This window comes from Manis javanica, chromosome 3 (assembly GCF_040802235.1).
Source record: "Manis javanica isolate MJ-LG chromosome 3, MJ_LKY, whole genome shotgun sequence".
NCBI lineage: Eukaryota > Metazoa > Chordata > Mammalia > Pholidota > Manidae > Manis > Manis javanica.
The window spans coordinates 210,779,937-210,806,107 of NC_133158.1; the positions used below are offsets into that span (position 1 = coordinate 210,779,937).

At 52.2% G+C, this 26,171-nt stretch overlaps 1 protein-coding gene across 6 annotated transcripts in view; it reads right to left on the bottom strand.

Annotated features, from left to right (window-relative positions):
- SCARA5 (scavenger receptor class A member 5) overlaps positions 1–25,670 on the bottom strand; it is a 108,658-nt gene extending 82,988 nt beyond the window's left edge. For 2 of the 6 annotated variants that reach the window (XM_037024725.2, XM_037024724.2), the window contains exons 1-3: positions 25,276–25,667; positions 21,218–21,335; positions 887–1,015 (exon numbers count right to left, since the gene is read on the bottom strand). In XM_037024725.2, coding sequence (XP_036880620.2) covers positions 887–1,015; positions 21,218–21,329 — 241 coding nt within the window. In that variant the 5' untranslated portion in view covers positions 21,330–21,335; positions 25,276–25,667. Of the gene's footprint in view, positions 1–886; positions 1,016–21,217; positions 21,336–25,275 lie in introns of all 6 variants that reach the window. The other 4 variants (XM_073232737.1, XM_073232736.1, XM_073232735.1 and 1 more) reach the window with 2 other exon arrangements.
- Positions 25,671–26,171: the final 501 nt, after the last annotated feature.

Below are 26,171 nucleotides of genomic sequence, written 5' to 3' on the forward strand. Positions count from 1 at the left end.
GGGTCTTAGTTAGCTGTGTCTCCAATCCTGGCATGGAATCTGGCACAAAGTCAGCACTCAGGCAGGACAGGTGAGGTTGAGATAAACTGATCCCTTGGCCTTAACTGGTTAAGTCCTACATGCCTCCATGGAGAAAGGTGGGGATTGAGCATCCCTTCCTTGGGTGTGAGTCAGGAGAGACCACCACAGCCTGTGTCCCTATCTGCTTCGCCGTCTCCATCACCAGGGGCTGACCTGTGAGCAGTAAGCTGGGCTGCTCGAAGCCAGGGTCCTTCTTTGCTCCCTTCCTAAGTCCCTGAGGCCTGCTTCTTCCTGGCTAGAGAATGTGCTCCAAACTCCAGCTCATCACCAGCCTGTCTGGTAGACACAGACTGGGGAGACGAGCCCAGCTGAACTGGGACAAACCCATCCCACCCCCACTACCTGCAAAAGGGCAGCAAGTTTACAGTGACCCAGATTAGCATCAGCAGCAAAGTGTCTCATGTCTGTTTTCATCACAGCCCCAGGACAAAGGACCCAGCCCACTCTGTGCAAACGATTACACTGGAGGCCCAGAGTAATGCATGGTATCGCACAACAGTGTGGGAATCGCCAGACGCCACTCAGAGCAGCTGGGCCTCTGCTCCTGGACTCAGAGATTTCCCAAGATCACATAGCCCCTGCCAACTCCTCGTCCCCCTTGAAAGTGGCAGCACTGCTAAGAGTCTCATCTGTCCCTGATATACAGTCGGAAAGGCGAGCCAGCTTCCTCCTTGTGGTTTCCATGGTGACGCGGGCAGTGTTCGGGCTCATGACTGTGAGAGCAAAGAGCAGCGGCTCCAGCTCTCACTTGCCATGCATCTCCTTCTGCATCTTTGAAGGCCAGGACAGGAAACGGTGTTCTTACCTGCTAAGGTGAAGACGCCCACAAGGATCAGGAAGACCAGCAGGTAGAGCCCGAGGACAGCATGCTTCAGGGCTGACAGCGAGCCCAGCTGGGTGCAGCAGCCGCCTGTCCGTCGTTTGTGGCACGGACCTAGACAATAAGGAGGAGGAGAAGGAAAACAGACACTGGAAAACCCCAGCTTTTAAAAAGAGCTATTTCTAAGTTTGGTCTCATCTGTCCCTGATGCACAGCAATGTTCACACAGAGTCTCTGATACACCTTCGGCACATCTGTAATGCAGCTGTAATGATGGGGAGCTTTTCAGAACCATGACAAGCTTTTCAGCCTCTAGCTCTGCTCCTGCCCCTCTGCCCTCATGAACAAGCCAGCCAGGTGCGCCCCCAGCTCACAGACCCACCCTCCTAGAGCCAGGCCAAGCAGTGGAGACAGCTCACATAGGCTGGAGTATGGGACCTTTACAAAGCATCATTGTCCCAAGAGGTCTGGAGAATATGGAGAGGATTTCAGAGGATTTGCAAACTCCAGCTTCTATGATGGCCAGGAAGGGATGGCAATGAACACAGGGGGCCCTGGGGAATCCGGCAGCACAGGCCACATCTGGAAGAGGTGTGGGTGTAAGAGTGAGGGCCAGGTGTTGCTAGATGCAAAATTTTCAAGACAAGCCAGAAGTGATTTTAAGAAATCCCCCTTATCTTTAAGTGTCAACAACTACTTTTATTTTTTTTTAAGGACAAAAAGCAAAAAAGCACTAGGGAGTGAAAACAAAACACATTTGCAATTTGCATGCGGGATCTGACCACCAGTTTGCAGCCTGGGGTTTAGATTTACAGGGAAAAGCAGTGACTTCATCCTATGAAGCTGCACAAGGCTCACCAGCTCCGGCCAGAACGGAACAGCAAAATACCAGCGCTCTGCTGGGGCTTAGGGACCGTTTGGTCTCAGCCCTTCGGTCTGCAGAGAACGGATGCAAACATTGGTGCTAAGTCCTGGGTGACAACCAGGTGCCCTGACGTCCGGTCATCATCCAGCTGGACTCCTTCGAGGCGTGTGCAGAGGCCAGGAAACTCACTAACCTCTGCTGGCCATGTCACCCGAGGTGGAAAGGAAGGGATGCACCAACCCCAGGAGGTAGGTGAGGATGGATGGAGGGCGTTTCCTCAGAGTATGCATGCCCCGTTATGCTTATTCTCCACCTCCCGCGAGCATGTGGCCCCGACTACTTAGTACCTGTCAGGTACATTATGACCTGTGTGTCCTGTCAGAGCTTCGGTTAGGGACATGGGGTGACCATGCCGGTGCCCTGGCTCCCCAGGGGTATTGTTAAGTGAGGAACATTTTCCCACTCATTTACTCCATTTACTGAAAACACTGCTGTTAAAACATTTAAATAGAACTATTACATAACATTTCCACAAAAGCTTGGGTACGCTTTGGCGCAAGTTGTCAAGAAATACAAATTCATTTGCCATTCTCATCAACCCTTAAATGTTATAAAATTTTGAAGAGTTAACCTGATTTCCCAGTAAAGCTGGCACAAAGTACATCATTCTAACTCCCCCTAAGTTCGCTTTTCCAGAATCTTCCATCCCTTTCCATGCACTAGGATCTATGACCTGTTCTGCTCCTCAGTGTGTAGGCTTCTTGCACATTTCATCTCTTTTTTTTCTTTGTCTCCTGGAAGCCCCTGGCTGTCTGGTTGCAACTTATCAGAGAAAAGTCTGTTTCCCTCAAGAGTCAGAACGGTAGGCCTAGCATTCTGTGCTGTACATAAAGGAGCTGCCATCATCCTGATGGTCACCCCAGCTCTCCTGCTCTCAGCCCTGCCTCCTCTGCAGATGGTAGTAATGGTGGCAGACGAGCTATTGGGAGGATCAGAAGATGCCCACGCTGAAATGCTCTTCTCCTTATATTTATCCAAATTCATCTTGGGCTTCCCCATTCATTGACTTTGTCTGACCCTCTTCTTATTTCCCCTAAGGTCTAATTAAGTTCAACTATGCTCTGTTAAGTGTTAGAGTTTCTGTGGCATCTTGTATTTCTGCTTCAATACAAGAAATCATTCTCTCAAAATAAGAAACAAACAGTTGATGAGTACTTTTTGCACATGCTTCTTTATGGAGGGACAAGGCCCTATACTTTGCCTAACCTGCAGTCAGTTTAGGAAGCTGATTGTGGTGCAGTTAAGGATTAAGTGCAAACAATATGCATTCACAACTTGACTAGGGAGGCTACCTCATGATTCATAAAGTGCCAGGTTAGTCCTAATTGTCATTCAGCTAGAAAGTTTCCACCTTAGGGAGGAAAATGAGAAAGTAAGGAGCTCTTCCTTCCTCTAGGAATGAAAGTGTTTTCCTAAACCAGTCAGCAACAAGGGCAGGACCAGTTTTCTTCAATTCCACCAAGTAGAACACCATCTCTGGATGGTCAAGTGTATCAGAATAGGAAGAGGGAAATCACACAGCCAGCAAGAGTGCCAACTTGAATCTTGCCTTTGTCGTTTGCATGCATGTCCGTAGTTCATGGTAAGAGTGGGGCAAACTGAAATGGTACAGCTCTGCTTTTTCCCATCAAAAAGAGTGGTTCCCTTCCCCTCCTCCTGAGGCTTTCGTTTAATAGCAAACACCCACGAGTGACAGGACCCTTATAAACCTACACACATGACATAGACCTTTCTCTGAGACAGCTTAGTTCTTTTAGCAAGATTGCTTTGTACCTTAAACAAAACCTATTTTAAATAGAACATAATAAAGGGTTCAAATAGAGGTCTTCCACAAATGGTTAGACAGGCAGAACATGAATGGTTCTGGCAATAGTTAGAGAATATGAATGTAGGGGAAAGAAGACAATTCAGGGGAAAGACAAGTTACTAAGTCTGCCCAAAACACATTTATTGACTTTTTAATTTAACATGGCAGCAGCATGTTAGCTGAGAAACCATCCAAAATACTTAAGCTTAGTGGAAGATTAAAAACACTCCGAAATGGTACAATCACTAAAGCCAGGGCAGCAAGTATGCTCACTTATCTGCTTAAAAAGATCAAAAAAGTAAAAGAAATGAGCTAGCAAACCATGAAAAGACCTGGAGGAGGCTTAAATGCATATTACTAAGTGAAGAAGGCCCATATGTAAAGGCTACATACTATATGATTCCAACTATATAACATCCTGGACAAGGCAAAACTATGAAGACGGGTAATAAGATTGTGGTTGCCAGGGGCTGGAATGAGTAGGTGGGGCACAGAGGATTTTTAGCACTACAACGATTCTGTATGATACCATGATGGTAGATACGTACCATGACACATTTCTCCAAAGCCATAAAATGTACAACACCAAGAACAAACCCTATTGTACGCTATGGACTTTGGGTGACAATGAGTTGTCAATGTAAGTTCATCAGTTGTAACAGGTTGCATCACTGGTGCAAAATGCTGATAGTAGGGGAGGCTGTGCATGTGGAGAGGAAGGGAATATATGGGAATACTGTATGTTTCCCACTTAAATTTGCTGTAAACCTAAAGCCACTCTAAAAAATGAAGTCTATTAAAAAAAATAAGTAGAAGTTTTGACTTCTGAATTGTTGTGGGAAATGGTGTAGCAGGCATTTATTGAATACTCACTATCCATTGCCCTACTGTGGTAGCCAGCCCCCAAGATGTCCCCTGATGATGTCTGCCCCTCGTGTAGTCTCTTTCTGCATGTTCCAGGATCTGTTTGTGTAACCAGTAGAATACGGCAGAAGTGATGGTGTTTACACAAAAGATCCTGCAGCTTCCCTCCTACTTGCTCTTTCTCTCTCTTGGAATATACATTTGGGAGGAAGCCAGCAGCCATGTCATGAACACCCTATGGAGAGGCTACATGGTGTGGAACCAAGGCCTTCAGCCAACAGCCACGTGAGTGAGCCTGGAAGCAGATTCTGCAGCCAAATCCAGCCTTCAGATGACTATACTCCAGCCAAGAACTTGACAGCAGTCTCATGAGAGACCCTGGATCAGAACTGCCCAGCCAGGCTGCTCCCAGATTCCTGCCAGATTGTATTATATATAAACACAATTCTGAGCAAAATTTTAGATCTGAAAAAGTTAAAAAAAAATCTTGGCTTTCCTTGCATACCCATGGCTTCCTCAACAACTGGGTGAGAGAGTGAATTATTGTTTCAGGCCCCTGAGCTTTGGGCTAATTTGTTACACAGCAGTTAGCTAACTCATGCACTTAGGACAGACAATGGGAAATGCAGTGATCCCCAGGTGCATGGGGGAAGTACTCTGCAGCATTGCTCACTTACAACTTCCCAGGTCTCAGACAGGTGCCTGGCACATGGTAGCTACTCAGAAAACATTTGTTGAATGAGAGATTAAACTAAGGCCAATGCCCTTCAGATGCTTACATCTGAGGGGAAGAAGACATGTAAGAAGGCCAGTATTACACAGGTGTAAATGAAGCAGGTGTGCGAAGAGGGGCACTAGCAAGGTGCTGCATCACAGAGGAAGGGATTCCTTCTGCGTCAGGAGCTGGTCCGAGAGTCTGCGTGGGGAGGGCAGCAGCTCGGCAGGGATTTGATGGACAGGCCTTTCTAGGTGCGCTGAAACCTGCTACCTTTCTCTTCAGCTTTATCATCTGACTTACAGCTGTTGGAAATTTGAAAACTGTGACTTTAAGAAACTTTCTTCCTCCATGTGAGAATACTTACAAAGAAAGTACCAGGCAAAGCTGTTAGTTATTAAACATACTTGTTGTTTGTAGGCAAGACCAGTTCATGAGAGAAAATGGCACAAAAAACAAACAAACAAACAAACTCTTCCAGATTTAGGAGAATGAAGGAAAATATTTTTCAATCAGGCAGTGGCTTCAAGAAATGAGGCTGGCATCTCAGGAGACCAGAAAGAAAGGGGCTCAAGAGGGCAAGGCCAGTGGCTCCAAGAGAGCAAATAAAAACTAAAAACTAAGCGAGAAGTGACTTGCAGAATGAGCCCGAGCCCCACGCGCCAGGCTGGGAGCAGCCAGGGAGACAGTTTCCCCACCCCCAGCCACACCATCTGCATACAGCCTGCACAATTCGGCTATAGCGGAGTATGTCTGGGTTATTAATTTCTCCGCCATTCCACAGTTTTGTAACTTAAATCATTTGAGAAGGAAATTTTGTATTGCCTAGGTGGAAAATTAGTTTCTTCCTATTACACATTAAAATAAGTACCTAACTAGTAAAATAAATTTACACCCATATATTTCTAAAGTCCCCTTGAACAGTACTTGATTGAATACAGCCACAATTCAAGAAACACTGACTTTAGCGAAAGTAATTAAATCAGAGTTCAGTGACAAACTGCAAGAAAAATGTGAATGCACTCTGAGATTTCATTTACAAAGAGGCAAAACCGAACTTTTTAGATGTCCAAGACTAAGGAATATTCTAGAAGGTAGAAAGTTTAAGGATTAAGTGCCACTGAAAAAACTACATCAGAACCTTGAGCACATCTCTAGCACCAACCTCATTATTCACAATTGTCAATTCCATCTCTGCCCCGTTAATTTTAAAAGGTCCTCTGGGGCAGGGTATGTCTCATTGACCTCTCTACCCATCATCCAGCTCACAGCAAAACCTCAATAAAGGTCTTCGCAAGAACACACACGTGTAAGGCATTTGTTTTTGCTGTAAAGAGCATCTTTTACATTTGCCTTATGCAAATAGTTGACAATTTGTGTCGACTGGGAAAATACATTTCTGAGCAAAATTTTGGGCTGAAAAAATAAATGGTGGCTTTCCTTACTCATGCATGACTCCAGATTGCCACTTAGTGCCCATATAGGTAAACTGTGGGAGAAGGCATTGGAACTGAACTGACACGAATGCTGGCTGAGTAGCACAGTCATGCTTGGAACCTCTTAGACACCCTGAACCCCACCCCTGGACTTTCTGATTTGGATTCGGAGTCAATGGTGAAGTCACACATCTATGGCACAAAGATACACAGTTCTGTAGTGAGGCATTTGTCATATCAAAGGAGTATGTGAAGACACATTCTTGGAAAGTCAGTGAAAGTCTTACTATTGTAAGAGCTTGGCTTATTTTTTTAGGACCTTGATTTATTTTTAATAGGCCACATTCAAAATGGGGTTGTCTCTATTTTATTCTTTTCTTTTCTTTTATTATTCCCAGAGGTTAAAATTGTGAAAGGTTCCTTCTAACCATAGGAACAAGGGTACCCCCTATAGAGCTTTTGCTAAAATGCTGTCTGCTGTGGATGGGGAGTGGGGATTAAACAACAGAAAAGGAAAGTTTATCTGAAAACCACTCAGCCCTGGGCAGTTGAGCTGACAGTGTCATGCCTGATGGAGGGAGCCTCTGAACCCCTGGGTTCCAGTTCCCTGAAAGTGTCACAGAGGAGAAGCACAGGTCTGGGGCCCTGGAGAGGTAGATTCAGAGACTGCCTCTGCCACATATTAACAGTGAGACCATTAGAAAGCACCCTGAGCTATCCCCTTAATCAATTCAGCCTTTCTTTGAAAAAATCATTTTTTAATTTCTTAATCATAATGATCATAATGTTAGAGAATTGAGGGGGTAGCTGTTGACATTTCTTTTCCTCCCATTAAAAAAAAAAATCACATTGCATCAGATGAAAGTGAGCATTTACTAATTTCTAAAGAACCTGGGTCCAAACAATATGGAAAGCAGATGCAAAGATTCAACTGTCACCTAACTTGGTTTTACCAACAACAAATACTCAGTCATTTTCTTTCTGTTCTCTTTGGCTCCACAGCTCATAAACAGCAGGTGGAGATAAGGTTTTATTGCTGGAAAGGACCTCAGAGCTCATTTCATCCAAGGATTTTTGTTAAAACTGCCGGAGGCTGAGTTCACCACCCTCACTGGGGTTCCTCACCATCCACACTGGTCACTGTAATAGGCAGCCTCAAATAACCTCTGTCTTTGAAGGTTTCCTCCCATTCTGGCTTTAATGGGGACCTCTGTTTACTCTCCCTCATTGAAGGGAGGAGGCGGGTGTAAGGCGGGGACACTGCAGGGGACAGCCACCCACCTGCTGCATCCTCTGACCTGAGTTTGGGAGGGTCAGAACCACTGACTGGGATGGATACACTAAACACCAGTCACCCCAGCCCTTGACCCTCAGACTTGAGAGCTTGAGGCAGGCGGCCCAGCGAGGGGGTAGACAGTCTACCATCTTCTGCATGATCGTCTGAGTCTGAGCCTTTCACATCCATTTCTAAGAAAAGGAGGGGATGGAAGGACCTAATTGGGTTTAGATGTTGTAATAACCCAGGACAATTTCTCTTAAGACCTCTAGATATATCTTGTAATTTTGTAACTTCTCTGCAATATTTGTTATTTTTCTCAACCCCTATCTATTTCTCAAGTTTCTTTGCATAGAAATTCTTGAAAGCAGTCAGGGGGCTTGTGTACTTATTCGTGCCTGGAGGAAAGCAAGAGTAGGCGGGGACTGGCTGGCAGTGCATGTTACTTTGTAGCTGGGGCTGAAAGGTGGGGAGAGAAAGCCAGGCAGGAGGGGAGATGAGGGCAGTCAGGGCGGGCAGCCGGTCACTGGGACCTAGGAGGAAGGGGGGGGCCAGGAAAAAGTGGGTCGTGGGGGGTTGGTGGTGAGGAAGGTGCCCCTACATTTGCTGAACAGGGGCAGTGCATGGAGTGGAAGAAACACTGTCTCACTGCCGAGACAAGAGACTCAAACAACAGCGGGCTCAGGTCTGCCTAAATTCAGGCCAAAGACCCTCCTCCTACAGAGTGGTCTGGGATCCCTCCCAAAAAGTTTCCCAATTCTCCTGCCCCTTGTCAGAGGAATTAAATCATCTGATGACATGTTTGCTGTATGGAAACCAGGTATCGACTATTTCCATTTTTAAATTGCAGCTTTTCCCAAGCCCCTAAATGCAACCTCCCTCCCACCTCCTGGTCCTCCCCGGTTTGATGAACTGGTCTGGCCCTGGCGCGGGAATGGATAAGTGGACCGTGTCTCACCACCAGCTGAGGTGGGAGGGCCATCTGGGTGTCTGGTTTAGAAGACAGGAAGCCTAGGACCCCAGCCCATGACTCCTGTGTGGGACTGAGCTGGCGGTGTCCCTGGAGCCTGCAGGCTCAAACATCTCCAGCCCTCTGGCTTCTGTGCAGAGAGCAGAGCAGGTGAGCCGCAGAAGCGAGTTTGGTGGGTCTGAGCAAACAGGATCGGGCCTCCAATCCGCAGGTCCTCTGTCACCTGGTAAGGCCTGGAACCAGCACTGGTCACGCACAGACCTTTGCTGGGAAACTGTGCTCAGTGACCTTATAGCTAACAATGTGACCCACAAATCAATTGGCACCCACAAATCAATTGGCACCCACAAATCAATTAACAAAAATACAGGTTTGTTGAGGGTCATCTCCCAGGGTCTGTGATTCATTTCTGTAAACCACAGGTCCTGGCATGTAGCAGGGGCTTGATGAATACCCACTGGCTGTTTGCAGGAAAATGAGACAAACTAAACGTGAATTTCCAAGCCATTATTGAGGCTTTTGTAATAACTAATTTTCTAATTTCTAAATGTGATGCTTCAACATCCTGGGGCCTGCCTCTGAGACCGCCGCTCCCAGGGCTGCCCAATTCCTGGAGATAGTAAAGAACTTTCATATTGCCAACCAACCAGCTGAGCCCATACCCCACAACCTCTCCCTTTAGAGGCTCTCCTGCCCTGGGCCCCATCCACCTGCCCTAATCAGCCCAGGGCCAGGTACCAGACAACTAGGGACGGTCCCTGTGCCCCGCAGCCTGCGGAAGTTAGTCCAGCTACTGAAGCCCCGTGTAACTGTACCAAACCATCTTTTCAATTACACTTCTCTCCTGATCTGTTGGCCTCATGGCACCTGAATAATAATAATAAAACCTACTTTCTAAAATTGCTTTGTAATCTCCAGCAATGAGACACAACAGAGTAATAGCTGCCACTTCACAAGCGCCTATTCTGGGCTGCGCACTCGGATACCCTAATTCTAAGCACGGCAATAACCATGAAGATCGATATTCTCGCTCCCATTCTGTGGGCAGCAGGGCTGCGCCTCAGGCAGGTTAGGGGGTTTGCTCAAAGTAAGTAGCAGAGCTGGGATTTTTTAGCCTTGCCATGAGGAGGAAACGTGAGGTCCGGAGAAGGGCTGCTGGCACGCATGATGGGGGGGTCAGGGAAGGATCGTCACAAGGGCCACTGACACTCATTCAGCGACCATTTCCTGTGTGAGAAGCGGAGGTTAAGAGTGTGGGCTTGGGACGCCATCTCCACGCCCATGCGGCCCAGCTCCCTCCTTCGGGCGGCCAGTCCGAGACCAGTGATGAGAGCCCCCCGCCGGGGGGGGGGGAGACCCTGCAGCCGTTTGTTTATGTCTGCTCCACCCCAGGACGGAGGGGAAAGGACGTGTCCTCAGAACCCCTCACCTTACCCAGGTTTTCAAGGGCTGCTGCCCTTCTGGGTTGCCTCTGGCGATGGGGCTTTGCCCCTCAAAAACAGTTCATCACCTCTCAGAATATAGGACCTAAACTAGCTACAAATAAAACTTTGAAGACTTACCTAGAAATACAGGAGCAAGAACCACTGCTTTTTATACTCCTGGTCACCAAAGGACGCCTGACCAGGAGAGCTATTCCCAGGGGGAGTGGAAGGGCTCATCCAACAAGCCAGGCCCAGAGGGAGGCTGCCCGGGGTCCTTCTCATCCACGCACTGCAAGACAGCCTCCTTCTGACCTTTAGCCTGTCAACACCCTTCAGGGATCCCCATGTAAAGCCTGCTGTTAAAGGCAACTCCCCCTGGATCCCTAAAAATGCTTAATATAAGATGTTGCAATTACATTTTAGTAGCTGCCCTGAGGCCTGGGTTGGGGAGCCCCGTAACTCTGGGGGGAAGAAATGAGTTCCCACATTTGGCAGAGAATACCGAGGTTCTGATGGGGCCGGAGACCCAGTATGCCGAGAGAGGACCTGCCGGGGGAGAGGACAAGGTCAGGCTCACTTTCTCTCATGGACAAACGATTAGATCACTTTCAGACGAGTCACCTCTCTACCAATCAGCATGTGGGGAAAGAGGACAGAAACCCGGGGGGTTCTGAGAGCTGGGAGTATGGCCTTCCTGGGGGGCTTGTCCTCAGTTCCCCTGGCCCGCCCTAGTCCTCTCAACCTGCTTCTCCTGATCCGACTGTGAGGGGACATGCATGACAGGAACTGACCCAACACACTGAGGTGTCAGGACTGCTGCCCAGCAGCCAGCCCCTCCCTGCAGCCTCCACTCTTACTAGCATTTTTGAAAGACAAAGCTTTTTCTGCCCACTATGCACGCCTTGGGGTGTCTTGACCTGAACTGAATCTCAAGCCAGGTATCAGGAAGAGGAAAGGCCCCCGGGAGCAGGGAGCATGCTAGCTCCAGGACAAGGCGCACCAGCCTGGGGCCATCGCAGCACCTTTGCTGCTGGGCTTTACCCTGCACCAGCAGCCATGCACAGCCACATCTACCAGGGGGGCCCTCTTCTGGCTGTTTCTGTCTCCCAAACCGCATAGCTGAACTCTGCATTTAGGGGTTACACTCTGGCCAGAAGTCCCAGGAGGTAGTTGGGGGCAGGGGCACAGGGGAAGTGCCCTATGCTTCCCTCAGAAGCCATCTAAGACCCTGTCATTGTGCTCTTGTCCAAGCCTATCTGCATTTATATCTATATCCTGCCGCAGCACCTCTTAGCATAATCCATTCCATCTGTTCCCTGTACTGTCACCATTTATTTCCACAGCACCACCCTTGCTTCATCCTGGCCCAGAACGTCTCCACCTCTGAAACCTTAAACTCCAGGCATCCACTCCCACAGCCCCTGGGGGCCACCAGCCCAGCCCTGGGTTGCACGGGGTCTCCAGCTCCTGGAACCCAGGGAACAGGGGGGCATGCTGCTGAGGGTGCGGGTTTAAGTGCTAACAACTGCGCATCTGAGCCCGGCTCTGCCTCTGACCAGCTGGGTGGTACTGAGCTATTTACTTTGCGTAAGACCATCTTCTCATCAACAAACAGAAATACGTGCTGAGGTTTAATGGAGACAATTTATGGAAGCTGTGAGCACCACGCCTACCCGCTCACTCAAGGGGAGGCATTGTGTCACCATCACTTCTATCATAATCACTCAGAGGGACCTGCCACCCTCCCGCCACCTCCCCTCGCCTCCCCTGCTTCCTCCCCTCCAGGAGAGCCAAAGTAAACTCAGAGCCCCTGGCCCGCAGGACAAGAAGACCCCTGCCCTGGCACAGACACCCCTGTGGGGGAATAGGGGAGGTGGTCCCTAGGACTCTGTGCTCCTGGCAAGACCCCTCCCACAAACACTTAGCCCATCACCATCAATTTCTGCCCCCGGCCAGCACTGCCGGCCTCTTGGAGCCCTGGGCCCTGGCTGAGATCAGCTCCGCAGGAGCCCCAAGACCCCCGGGCTCCCTGCCCCCACTGTAATCCCCAAACAGCCTTGGGTATGCCCCTTTGACCCCCGTCTTCCTTCCTACTTGCTGAAACCTTCCCACTGTGGCCCCTGGGCCTGGGCCTCCCAGCCATTCACCCAAAAAGCCCCGATTTTCACAGTCTCTGCCCTGAACACTCTTTTACTTTGCTCTAATTGAAACCCGCCTCCCTCATATCCCCAGTGCAGATCCCCCTTGCGCTCTCACATAACTGGCCTAAGGGTGCTGAGTCTTTCTTTGCTCCTCATTGCTACTTGCAGAACTGTCTTTCATCTCCCGAAAAGAAGCTTGGACTTGCCCCCCGCAAGACCAGGATCCTGCCGGTGCTCAGGGGCGCCTGCCCGCCCTCCCCCTCCCCAGGCTCCCTGTGGCTCTCTCTGGATCCCCAACTCTAACTCCGCCTGGCCTCTTCTCCTCCCCTTGGTTCAGCCTCCACCCAGACGCACTGGACATGTGGCCAGCCCCGGCTGAGACCGGCTTGGGTGCAAAGTACACACTAGATTTTGCAGGCTTAGCATGGGAGAGAAAATATAAACACCAATATAAACATTTTTTATAGTGATTACATATCAAAATGATAATATTTGGGGAATGCTGGATTGAATAAAATTTATTACTGGATTTAAATTAGTTTCATGTGTGTCTCTATCTTTTTATGTGGCTACCGGAAAGTTTAAAATTGCCTATGTGGCTCGCATTACATTTCTATGGAATTTCCTGGTAATCGAACCCCTTTTTTAATCTCTACTTGAAAAGCTGCGCTTTCCCGGTGCACTCCCCGAAGAACCCTGACCTGCCTGGGACCTACAAACCCGAGGACCCTACTGCCTTGGCACCATCTCTCCCTGTCCTGTCCTTCTTGTCCAACCTACAAGGCATGATTGGAAATCGCTCACCTCCCTCACCCCTCTATGGCTTCCTCACCCTCACTTGGCCAAGCCTGACCCTGGTTCGATCTAACTTTGCAACACCGTGCTTCCATCCACATAGCTGAGCAGAGCTGGAAAAAGGAGAGAAACACCACCATGCCGACTGGTCTGACTTTCAGCTCATGACCACCGACCTAAGTGGGCCCTACCTGTGGGCTTGTCACCTGTGCCTGGTCCAGCCACACACTCTCCGCCCGGACACCTGCTCCATACGTCCTCATCCACCCTCACTCTCTGAATCCTTTCTTAGAAGACAGGAGCAGAGAGGGGAGAGCTTCCTTAAGCTCCCGCCACGAGACCCCTGACCTGCCTCCAGGCCCTTGCACTTTGCTGTCCCTTTTGTCGCTGCAGTTGAACTGTCTGTGCTCCTGGGTGAGCCAACGCTCCTGACTTCACGTTAGATTCTTCCTCTTCTGACTCAAGGACGTAAGTCCAGCAGTTCTGCTTAGCCAATGCTTCCCTCTGCATAGTGTCACTCAATCCACATGAACCATACGACTTATTCTATCTTAAAACATAAAACAATAACCTCTCCTGACCTCCCTCTCTCCCCCATTTCTCTGTCCTCTCGTGCATCAGTATTTCTTGAAAGATTGCATGTACCCACCCACTGCATCCAATTCTCCTCCCATTCTCTCCTGCGCCCACTCCAGTCGGCCTCTTCCCACCCAACTTCACTAAAATTGTTTTTGCCAGATGTTATGGGCTGAGCTGTGTTCCCCCCACAAATTCCTGTGTTGAAGCCATAGCTCCCAGGACCTCCAAATGTGACTGTGTTTGGGTCTTTAAAGAGGTGATTGAACTACAACAAATCTGTTTCAGGCAGGGTGGGGGGTGGCAATCCAACCTGACAGCTGTCCTTCTAAGAAGAGGAGATTCGGACACACAGACACCCAGGATGCGGGTGCACAGACCTCTCGGCAGGGCAGGTGCCAGTGCTCCCTGCCCGGACGCATCTCATTTTCTCACACTCCACTGTCATCCCTAATTAAAGCCACACATCCAGAACTGGGTCACCTCTCGCCCCCTCTTCTGAGGCAACAGCACTTCTCACCTGGATTATTTGAACTCACCTCCACCCTTTACCCCCTAGCAAGCCCATTGATTCTTTCCCCAACCTCACAGCTGGGTTCCCTGAAAGCAGAGTCTACACAAGTCCTCCCCATCTTCTGTCAAGTCAGACTTGACCCACTGAACTCTGGCTTCTCTGTCTCTCCACTGGAATAGCTCTGCAGAGGTCACTGGTGACCTTCATGCTGCCAAACTGCAGCTAGAGGTCCATTCCGAGATGCCAATCAGACCTTATCCTTCACTGCTCGTTTTGTCTCGTGCCTCCTCGCGCCCTCGCTGCACGTAGCCAGCGGGAAGCCTGAAGAGCTCCTTTCTTGTTGACAGATGAAGATGAGAACATGAATGAATGAATAAGGGAATGAAGGGCCGGAACTCAAGAGCAAGGCCATGGGTGGGGAGGAACGGGGGATGTGATGAAGGGTAACCATGCCCTGACTACCGCCCCCCGACCCAGGGCACCTCCTGAAGCTCCGTCCCCTTACGATGCTGCCCCCTCCCAGCCCACTCACTCCAGAGTGTGGCAGGCCAGTCGCATTCGCCTGGGAGCCATCCCCACTGCCCTGGACTAACGCCACACAGGCACGGCATAGCTTAGGGGCTGGGGGCTGGGTGAGGGAAGGGAGTAGAGGCTCCTTCCGTGCGGCCTAGGTGGGCAGAGCCCTCCGGGCGTCTGGACTTCTCTGACTCCAAGCCCTGCACCAAGGGCCAGCAAGACTCACCCTCTGCCTGCAGGGAGGCGCTTGGAAGCCAGCCGCCTCTGGTCAGGGTGGGGGATGGACAGACACATACATGCCGCGGGTCCAGGAGCCCCTGGGACCCAGAATATTTCTTACAGGTCCTATTTGGGGAAGAAGTCTAAAAGAACTTCCTTGATTTCCTTGAGTACTTAGGCTTCACGAGGAAGTCCACTAACCAAAACTCCGCTTTCTTGAGCAGAGGTAAGAACCAGGCTTAACATACCCGGGCCACAAGTCCCTGAGAACCGTGGGCGTGTTTGCTGGGACAGCGGAGTTGCCACACCAGCTCCCATCTCCCTGGTCCCTCCCTCTCCTTCTTTCCCAGGATCTGCAAAGGACTCCAGGAAGGGCAGGGAGGTGAAATACATGCGCATCAAGGGTCTGCTGTATGCGGGGTGCTGCACCTGAATCACCTGCTTTTCCCACAGTAATGAGTAACATTACCCCCATTATGGGTCCAGGACCCCAGTGAAAGAGGTGGCCCACCCAAATTAAGAAACTTCACAGGATTTAACAATGGGAATATGTGCAAAGATGTAGCCAGGGTGAAAGATGTTCACAAGGGCTAGAGTGGTGTCCCCTGGCTGAAAGCACCCCAGACCCCAAGGGTCAGGGAACACGGAAGAAGGAAGTCCACACAGAAAGGGTGCTTTACAAGAGGCTGTGACCTTGGGTGGAAAGACCCAGACAGCCTGAGGTGACTGCCCAGGGCAGCATCTGGGAGGATAAATACTCCAATCTCCCTGTCTTCTGCCAGGGTGGCTTCCCAGTGGCCAAACCCAGTGAGGTCAAAGCCGGGTGAGTGGTGGCCAACCGGGGTGGAGCTGCCGACAGAGAGACCCCTGCACCCAGCCCAGAGCAGCCCACCATCAGGGCCGAGGCTCTTGTCACCTCCCTAGGCTGTTCCCTGTGCTGTGGAGGGACAGACCATCTGGCAAGAGCAACCCAGGATCCAGCCTGGCCTCTGTGACCAGACTTACCCAGCAGGGCTTTGCTCTCGGCTCTTACTCGGCAGGGTCCGGGCCCTGAGAGCAGCACGAGCTGCTTGAGTTGTTCTCTCTGCTCTTCTCCTGCTCCGGTGCCTGATTCTCCAACTTGTAGAGGGCGCTGACCCTCTGTGAGGCCGGCCAGACCCTCCCAGGAAGTCACTCCCTCCCTTGGGAGGCTGCTGGGCAGCCCTCACCTCCACCAGATGAACCCCGGAGAACCAACTGATGAGAAGGCAGATGCGGGGGGATCCCCCAGGAGAGTAATGAATTTCATGGGGAAGGAATGCAGGAATGGGGGCCTTGGGCCCTCCACTCAGCAAGCAACCTGGCTGCAGGCGTCCAGGCGCGCCCAGGAGCATGTGCAACTCATTACCTCTGCTCGCCTCCCATTTGCAGCCCATGGATGACGCCGCAGTGCGGGGAGCGCCTGAGGCCGCGGGTGAGCAGGACTGCAATATTTTCTGACACTCACACCTCTCTCTGGCCCTTGGAAAGAGCCGTGGAGCAGCCAGGCCCAGGCAAACGCCACCCACACCCAGCCCTCCGGCTCCTCCGCCTGCTGGCACCTGACCAGAGGGGCCCACAGCTATCCAGGAGAGTGAAAAAAGGCAGAATTGGGGAGGGGAGAGAGGAAGCGGTGGCTGGCCCGGCCGGCCCATTTGGGCCTCTGTTCAAATGGAGGTGTACGTGGGCATCGAGGTCACAGAAGGCTTGGCTCAAGGACCTTGGAGGTTGCCTGTGCAATGAGCTCTTCCTCAAAACTCCAGCAACACAGGGAAGAGCCAGTGCTTCTCCTCACGGGAGACCCAGAGGAGCGGGCGTCCCTGCCCCTGGGGCTGCAGTGAGGCTGCTGGCAGCCCAGACACAGGCAGGAGGCAGGGTCCTGGGGTGGCCCCACTGAGGGTCGCAGAGAGGTCCTGAGGACTTTCCGAAGCAGGGGCTGGGGAGGGAGGCTGGCAGGGGGCACGGGGCACCACGCAGGGGCACCCAAGCCTCTCGTGGAAGGGGAGAGGAGCCGAAGCTTGTAACCTTCCCTTCTCACCTGGTAGGAGAAATGCAGGTAGACCTAAGGCAGTGGGGGAGGAGAGAAGTCAGGAGGGGAAGGCAGGGAGGCGGGGGAGAGGGGCTGTCAGACAGGACTGCCAATTCGAATAGGTTCCCACCCCAACGTCTTGAAGTCCCACCTGCACTCAAGTCTGAGTCACACTTTAGTATCTGGGCTGCAGCTTTGCACTTCGCTTCGCCAGATTCCAGAATCCTCAGGCCTCTCCTCCCGTCCCCCACCTTCAAGGGGAGACTCCTGGAGGGACTTGGGGCCCCTGCAGGGCCTGCCAGCCAGACTATTTTAATTCCCTCAAACCCACAGGGTGGCTGGGGCTCCCCACATTTACGCATCTCTGTCCCCTTCTTTTTGCCATCAACCCGCTGCTGCCCCCGGATGCCCTGCCCCTCCCGCTCCCCTTCCTGTTACATCCGGGCATGAGCATCAAAGCAGAAGCAAAATCCTGGGGAAACAGATCCAATCTGGCTTGAATTTCCCCAAGTCAGAGTTTTCTCTTAGAAATGAAAGGGAAGAGGAAAAATCAAACCAGAAACCCACGAGCTGAGGTGGCTGTTTTTATCTCAACCCTCTAGTCTTTCCAGGGTCCTCATGTCCCCCACTCCACACTGGGACCCTGGGATGAAGAGAAGGGAGACGCAGACAATTTGGAAATCAGGCTTAGAAGGTGTCTGTTTTGCCACCTTGACTATTCAAGGACCCCTGTGTTCGTTGTTCATTTATTCATTCAGCAAATACTCAGTGAGCGCCTACTGGGTGCTAGACTTGGGAGAATAAATGAACAAAATGGAGATGCCTGCCCTTGTCCAGCCTGTAATGTTCCCATGAGGAACAGACAGCAAATGATGAACACAATAAATAAGAGAATCACATAGCATGTTAGGGGAGACTAGGACTATGGAGAAAAAGGAAAGAGGAACAGGGACAGGAGTCCAGGAGGGCAGGGGGTCCCAGGAATGGAGAGGCTGAGATTTGAGCCAGGATGGGCAGGAGGCAAGCCGAGTGGGTGGGGGCAGTGGCCTCGGCAGAGCGCCCTTTTGGGGAGGGCCCTGCAGGCTCACTGTGAAGGCTGGCACCTCCTTGGGTCCTTTCCGGGTCATCCCCCTGTTGAGGTGCGAGTCTGCAGGCTTTGCTCAGAGCGGCATCACGTTCTGACTTAGATTTTAAAAGGATCCCAACCCAAACGCTATGACCACGTCTGTTTCTATGCACAGAATTTTGGAACTGGACGAGACCTCTAAGACATCCCTCGGCCCTTCTGGTGGACGAAGACACGGAGACCCAGAGATGGGTTGTCAGTTCTCCTGTCCCTGGCGGAGTGAGTCAGCCGTAACCCCGTTTCTTACCATTCAACCGCCTGCCCTCCATAAGACACTGGGCCTCAGGGGACCCCGAGGACTTGCTGCAGGGCTCCAAACTGCCCCCTGGCCAGATCTCCCCACAAGGGGTGGGGGACAGAGGGGTGGCGAGCCTGGAGAGCACGATGGCTGGGGCTATAGTTATTTTTCAGTCCTTCTGGTTCAAATGACCGTTTTTAATCTGGGATTCAGAAAAAGGGAGGGTAAGCAGAGGTGAGGGGTAAGATGCATGGCCCGGTGACACCTCTCACCCCAGGTTTACCCCAGGGCCACCCCCTAGGCACCCAGGCTGGCCCCGGTGGTCCTCCAGTCACACCCACTGTGGGGAGCCCCAGCTCCCGCCAAACCAGCCTCTTTGCTAGGGACAGGGAAAGACCAGGGAGTCTGGAACCCTTTGCTGCTGTGCCGACAGGGAAGAACTGGACACTGGCCTGCCCCCCAGCTCCCAGGCCCTTCCTCTCTCCCCCACAGGACACTGGCCCAGCTTGTGCAGCTCAGCCAATCACACATTCCCACCCCACCCCCTCTCTCACAGAATCGTGTGCAGTCTTTATGGCCTTTTCCAGAGTGGCTTCTCCCTCACTTGAATGCAGTAATCCATCTTATTCATGGCGTATTTGTGCCAAGACCCCCAATGGATGACTGAAACCACAGACAGTCCCGAAGCCTACATATACTGTCTTTTCCTATACATCCATACATGTGGTAAAGTTTAATTTATTAATTAGGCACAGTAAGAGATTAACAGCAATAACTAATAATAAAATAAAACAGTGATAACAATATCCTGTAATAAAGATTATGTGAGTGTGGTCTCTCTCTCTCTCTCAAGATATCCTCTGTGCTGCACCCACCCTTCTTGTGATGATGTGAGATGATAAACTGCCTGCATGATGAGGTGGCGAGGTGAGTGGCATGGGCACTGTGACCAGCATTAGGCCACTACTGACTTTCGGATGTTTCATCAGAGGGAGGATCATCTGCTTCTCGGGTGGATAGCTGAGGGTAACTGAGGTTGCGGAAAATGAAACCAAGGATAAGGGGGGACTACTGTAATCACACATATTGTTGCCTAAACTTTATAGCATGGTCATTGTCCCCAGGCCAGTCCCTTCCGTTTGAGAACAAGGATGATTTAATTTCTCTTTGGAGCTGCCCTGGCACTGAACCCACAGCTTGACACATAGTAGGACCCCAAAATGAGTTTGTCAGCTGGAATCCAGAGGAAGAGGTATCACAGTGGGGAGCTCCCCAAGGCAGGGTGAGGAAGCGTATCAGTCCCAAGCCCCAAGCCCCTTTCTCCTCTCTCGGCTGAGATGAGCCTGAGCCCTGAGCCACCCAGCTCCCCTGCCTACACTCAGCACCCTGTGCAAGCAGAGACACAGCTGGGGTAGGAGGGGGGCCATTCCTCTGCTTGAGTTTTTTCAATGCAAAGGCAGCTAGCAGAGCGGAGCAAACAAAACATGGTGCTTGAGAAAGAGCTTGAATAAAAGCCTCAGAGATGGTTAGTTTTATGTGTCAACTGGACTGGCCGCAGTGTGTCCCTATTCACATCAGTCTGGATGAGATCAGCGTTTGAGTCCGTGGACTCAGGAAAGCAGATGGCCCTCCTTCGGGTGGGTGGGCCTCATCCAATCAGCTGAAGGCCTGGATAGCACGAAAGGCAAAGGGATTAGCTTTGTGCTGCCTGCCTGTCTGCTTGAGTTGGGACACGTCATCTCATCCCCTCTGCCCCTCAAACTCTAATTTCCACCACTGGCTCCGCTGGTTCTCGGGCCTGCCTTAAACTAAACCGCACCGCCAGCTACCCGCAGATGGCAGGTCCTGGGTACTCGCCTCCATAACCACAGAGGCCAGTTCCATGATTAATCTCTGTTTGTGTGCATCCTCCTGCTTCTGTCTCTCCGGGGAGCCCTGACTATTACTGCCTGTCTAACCGGCCGTAAGTCTTTATAAGACTTCTGAATGTTCCCGTCTATTCATCTTGACGTGGGGAGAATGCTCCTCTCTGTGGCACTCACTGTAGAGAGGAGCGCATCCGTGCATGTAGTGGCATTCGGAAAGCACCTCCTAAGTGCAGAGCGCTATGCTGGGTGCACGGGAGTCAGGCTGTTGGGAAGGGGCTGTGGGCAATTTGGAGGAAGCTACACCAGGTCCATCTCCAGAGTGTTAGCAGATAACCAGCCCCCAGAGGTGTGGTGCCCCCTGGGTCACTGGCCCGGGAATCCCCTTCTCATGGCATGATGTGGGGCCTCAGACCAGGGGTAGAACAAGCACCTTGGGGAGGTGTGTTCGCCCCTAGCAAACACTTAGGGGCATGGACTGGACGCTCTCACCTGAGAGGGACTAGGCTGATTGGTTCAGATGCCTGGGTCTAGCCTCCCTCCCTCGGAGGAGAGGATGGTGGCGAGGCTGGGCACTGCCCAGGAGCCAAGGCCGGAACCCCTCTGGGACTGACAAGCTGTGTTATCCGGGGTGCTTTCCGCAGCCTCCACCAGCCCATCTGTAAAATGGACACCCATCTCACTGACCACACAGGTTTGCTGAGATGCATAAATCAGGAACACACGGAAGAGACCTTTCAAAGCATAAAGTTCAATATGTGAAGTGTTAGATGGGAGGTCACCAGTGCCCTGGAATCATGCCAAGGTTGGAGGTGGGTGCAGGGCCGACCTCACACCCCAGAACCGAGCCAGAAGCACTCACCATCCTCGCACAGGTCCAGCTTGGACAGGCTCCTGCCGTCAAAGGGCTCCTCAAAGATGGAGCCGGTGTCACGGTCGCTCACAGTGTGCAGGTACATGGCTCTGTTCTCCATAGTGTCCTGCAGCAGCGAGGGCAGCCACGCCAGCAAGGGGAGCAGGGGCGAGAGAGAGAATAAACTATAGGTGGGACAGAGACAAATGAACAGAACACCTGCACCGGACCCCCGAGCCTGACCTGCGACCCTCTCCTCAGCAGGTGTCATCCACCAGGTCCTCAGGACCCTGGCCCCGCACCCCACCTTCCTCAGTGCTTGGGAAGGTCAAGGTCCTGTGGACCTTTCTGATTTGGGATCTGTCCTCTTTCCTTCAACAGCTCTCAGGGGCGCTAGAGCCTCAAGCTGGGGTCATTAGGGTCTGGGTGGGGGTGGGTGGGGGTGGGACAGAACAGTTTCTAAGCTGCCTGCTTATTTTTGTTTGCTGGGTTTTCTACAATGCATTTGCATTTTTGTATAACAAGAAAAATGCTGAGCCCCAAGCACATCAAAGGGACTTGGGCTTCTGCTCTTTCAGAAATGAGGCAAACCGGGCCCATTGTGGGACGCGGTGAGCGCCAGCCTACACAGCCAAGGCCAGAGCTGCTCCCAAAGCCGACTGGACTGCTGTGGTCGGAAGGAGCTGGGCTCAGCAGGGTCTCATCTCCCCTGGAAGCCCGAGGGCAGGCAGCCTCACTGGGGCCCCCCAGACCCTCGGACCTGGGCAGACCAGGGGAGGGCCTGGTGTTCAGATGCTCTGAATCGTTGGAGCTTTGGGTGTACTCTGGGGCACCCCAGGAATGCACCCACCAACCTGGGAAAATACCTGGGAAAATGGTTGCTCTTCTAAATGAATCGGCCTGTTTACCCAAGTGTACACAATGCAGTCCCAGTTTGTACTATACACACATGTCCTGCGTATGGACCGGAAAGATTACATTCAGAGATGTTCTGGGCTGCTCGGGTGAGACATGAATTACAGGACTGTGGTGGGGACTGTGGAGATTGTGTGCTTATTTTTGTGTGCTGGATTTTCTGGGTTTTCTACAATGTCTTTGCATTTTTGTGTAATAAAAAAGGTCCATTTTTCAAACTGAACTACAAAGTATTTATTTACATAAAACATTTAATATTCTTTTTCTTACATGTGTGCTCAATGATTTTATAAACTACTCTGCTTTCAGCTCAGTTCCAGCTATTGTTTTAGCTTGACCTTCGGTTCTGATGCTCTTTGACTATCTAGCTTATTAAATAAAAAAAAAGTTCACTTTTAAAGAGCAAAAGTTTTGGAAGATTAAAGTGTCTGGGAGGATAGATAGGTCCCAAGCTGATGGGGGGGCAAACTCAAGCTGGAAGCCCAGAGAGCTGAGCCAGGGTTCTTCCACTTGGGAGGGGATGGCAAGGGCCTGGGGCAGGGGGTGGAGGTGGGCAGGGACAGCGGCGCTGGTTGAGGGGAGCAGCCAGTCGGGTCCCCTTCCAAAGCAGGGTGGGGAAGAAGCCATCAGCACTGCTTCAACAAGTACAGATAATGAAGGAGGAATCTGGCTGAACTGCTCTGTCAAGCCGAGGAAAACCTAAATGCCCTATTTTCATGATTCGACTTTTGTCTCAAAACACCTCTGACTTCAGGGCTGAGAGGAGCCCAGAACTGAAGAGTTGCCATACAACTGTCCTTCCCCTGGCCCTGGGTGCTACATGAGGGCTTTTGCCCTTGTCTCTTCAAGCAATGAGATGCCACATGCCCTGCACACATGTGCAGGCCTGCATGCACACACACGGGCGCACGCACAGTCAGGATGTTTCCCGTCTCTGCGGGCCTTCCTCCCAGCCTGCGGAAGGGAGGGGCAGAGGAGAACCCACAGGTCTGCCAGGATCCCTTCTCCCTGCCCCAGGGCTTCCCCGAGCCCCAGGACGGCTCCCGCCCCTGCTTCTCCAAGCTCATGTGAGTCCAGTCCGCTGTCTCCCAATACCTCTGCCCTCCATCCAAGTTCTCCACCCACTAAGGGCCTCTAGGTGGGGCCCTGAGCAGCTCCATGTTGCTAAGCTACGGGGACCCCTCCCTTGTTTCCCCAGCTCGCTATGTGGAAGCCCTCCCTCTGGCCTCAGTCCTGGGGAGCTGCAAAGCAGGAGGCCAGTGTCCCTTACGCATGCGGTAACCCTCTCTTTGCCAAAGGCAACAGCGTGCTGCCTGGAGGTCACACAGGGCAGAGCGGCAGAGTATGCTGGGAGTGCAGGCAGGCCAGGGTCAGAGTAACCCCCTCTCTTCGTTTCTACCTTCCCCGCCTGCCCATGAGCTCCTGGACCAGAGCTGAAATGCAGGCTTGCTCGGCTTTATCTGGAACGTGTGTGCAGGGCGGCCCCCCTCGCCCCCTCCCCGCCCCTCAGCTGGTTCCATGGAGCCCTGGGGAGAGCAGAGAGGGGCTGGGGCCAAGCAGGAGGCCAGATGTGAGTGAGATGAGGGTGGGAATGCTCAGTCAACCCGCCTCGTGTTTGTTACTCAGGAATGAAACCTAAGAATGTTCTGTGGGCCCTGAGTTTTATTTTGGGCTGTTTTTCTTTCTTAGGGAATGGGGGACAGGAATTTGGACCCTTCAGTCATGGGTCTTATAGTTGGTTGGGCCAAGTCTGTGCTCCCAGGCAAGGCATGACTAACTGCAGAGAGCGGGGACAGTGAGCAGAAGCTCTTGCGTGGGCATACGCCCAGAGTTACAGACCCTTTCTGGGCGGAGTCTCTCTGCCCTCCCAGCAGCACTGTGATGGGGGCAGGTGCCACCAGTTCGTTGCCCCTCTTTTAAAGAGAAGCCATCCTAGGTCCAACGAGGCACAGCCAGTAGATGTCAGGGTCAAGTAAGGCACTAGGCAAAGGCTTCCCGCCCGCTGCCCCGGCTCACCCACTGCCCCGGCTCACCCATGAGGCTGCTTTCTCCAGGAAGCATGGCCTATCGGTGGCCACCTTTACGGGCCATGACCAGGCAGAGAAGAGAGTCACATGGGAGTCCAGGGGGCAAAGAAGAGGCTCTGAGAGCTGGAAGGGAGGGAGCCAGGGTCACATGGGAGGGTGGGGAGGCCACAGTGACCTGGGGATGAAGCCTGGGCCTCTGTGTTTCAAGTCAAGAGTGGGCCTTCCTTTCCAGGGAGAGGACACTTTAGTGGCTTCTTAGGTGTGTCTTATGCTGCATTTAAGAGCTGAAGTGCCCCATCCACTGCCCCAGCCCAGGTAGTGCTGTGCAGGCCTGTAGGGTGAGGGGTGCTCAGAGGACCTGGGGACCTATCTTGGTTCCATTTCTTGATACTGGGGAACTTGGCACAATCAGCTGAGCCTGCTCAGCCTTGGGCCACCCTGTCTGATGGAGAGAAGCACAATCACCAATTCTTCCTGCCGAAGGTGGTGCAAGCTTCCCTTCACGCTGCAAAGAGTGTCACCCTGGGTTCCGGCGTCTAACTCAGCGGGGCTCTGAGCTCCCCTTGGTAGCTTTCAACTCACCAAGACCAAGTCAAAATCCCCATGAATGTGGCCCTCTCCAGAGACAGAATGGCTAAGAGGGTTTTATTTTTAAGCCCTTTCCTCCTCTAACTGCACATAGTTAACCTAAATCTAACTCAACGCTGCAGAGGTGCAGATGTTTTATAAATGAGCTCTTCCTTCGTGCATTCCGCCACTGGGCACATGTGCACACACATGCAAATGCTCCCCAAGCGTGGACTGAAATCACATGTACCATCTGCTTTCTGAATAGGTTCTTGAGTTGTGACACAAGCCAGGCAGAGTTGCCACTAAAGCAGTATCTCCCCCAGATGCAGGCTCGTGCTTGCCAGCCCATGCAGCCCGGTGAGGGCCCAGGGGACCTCACAGGCTGACAGCGAGGACCTGCCCACCTGGCCCTGGCAGCTCCATACTGCACACCCTGAGGACGCCCGTGCCAGCGCCCTGCTCCACCTGCCACATCCCAGAGTTCTCCAGCCACCTTCAGGACAGCATGCCCAAGTAAGACATTGGTGCTAGGACAAAGTCAGTGCCAAGACTCACCTGCGTGCCACCACTGAGGCCACAGAGCCTGTCCTCTCAGTGTCCTGCATTCAGCATGGGGGCCAGAGAGCTGGCTGCTGCCGCTGTGCTGAGACCCAGACAGCCCCTCAGAGCTTGTGCCCACCGCCAGCCAAATCCAGACAGGGTCATAGAAAACGGCTGCAGGGTGTTCAGGGACTTGTCTCAGGTCACTTCTCCAGGAGGATCGGCTCAGAGACGGGATCCACCTGGTGAGCCCGTGGGGGCCTGTGGCTGGGGGTCCCTGTCTTGGGGCCGTGTCTCGGCCAGCCCCAGGCAGTGCTCTGGAGATGTTCTGTGGAGTCACCAGCAGCTCTGCTAGGTACTGACCGAGATGTGAGCTGCAGCTGCTCTGGCGGCCCGTCTTTATAAATTAAAAGTTCTTGGAGCATTTGCAGAGGCTCCCCTGGGGCCTGGAACATGTCCCCCTCTGGTGGCCAATCTCAGCATTACAGCCCCATACAGGAACGCCTGCGCGCTCCAGAGCAGGAAAGTCGGCCTCGTCCCGGGACTCCACGCCCCTATCCTAAAGGCCCTGCTCAAAATACTTTTTGGAAAGCTTCTATGGGAATGGCAGCTAGACCTCGCATATGAACCACGCAAGGAAACCAGGCTCATAAACTTATTTATAGGACAGAATTGGCATTGCTCAATTCATTCACCAAACTTGGCTTAGAATGACTTCATGTGCTCCCCTGAAGTCACATCCACTCCCGGAGGACACAGACGGGCCACCCTGGGGATATTCAGCAGAGGGCTCCATGGATGCCGAAGGAACTTCCGAAAGTCACTCCCAACGCCCGCAACCCCCCTCCCCGCCTGCAGTAATGCCAGCGTTTATGGAGCGCGGACACAGCACAGGGCTGGCGCACACGGGA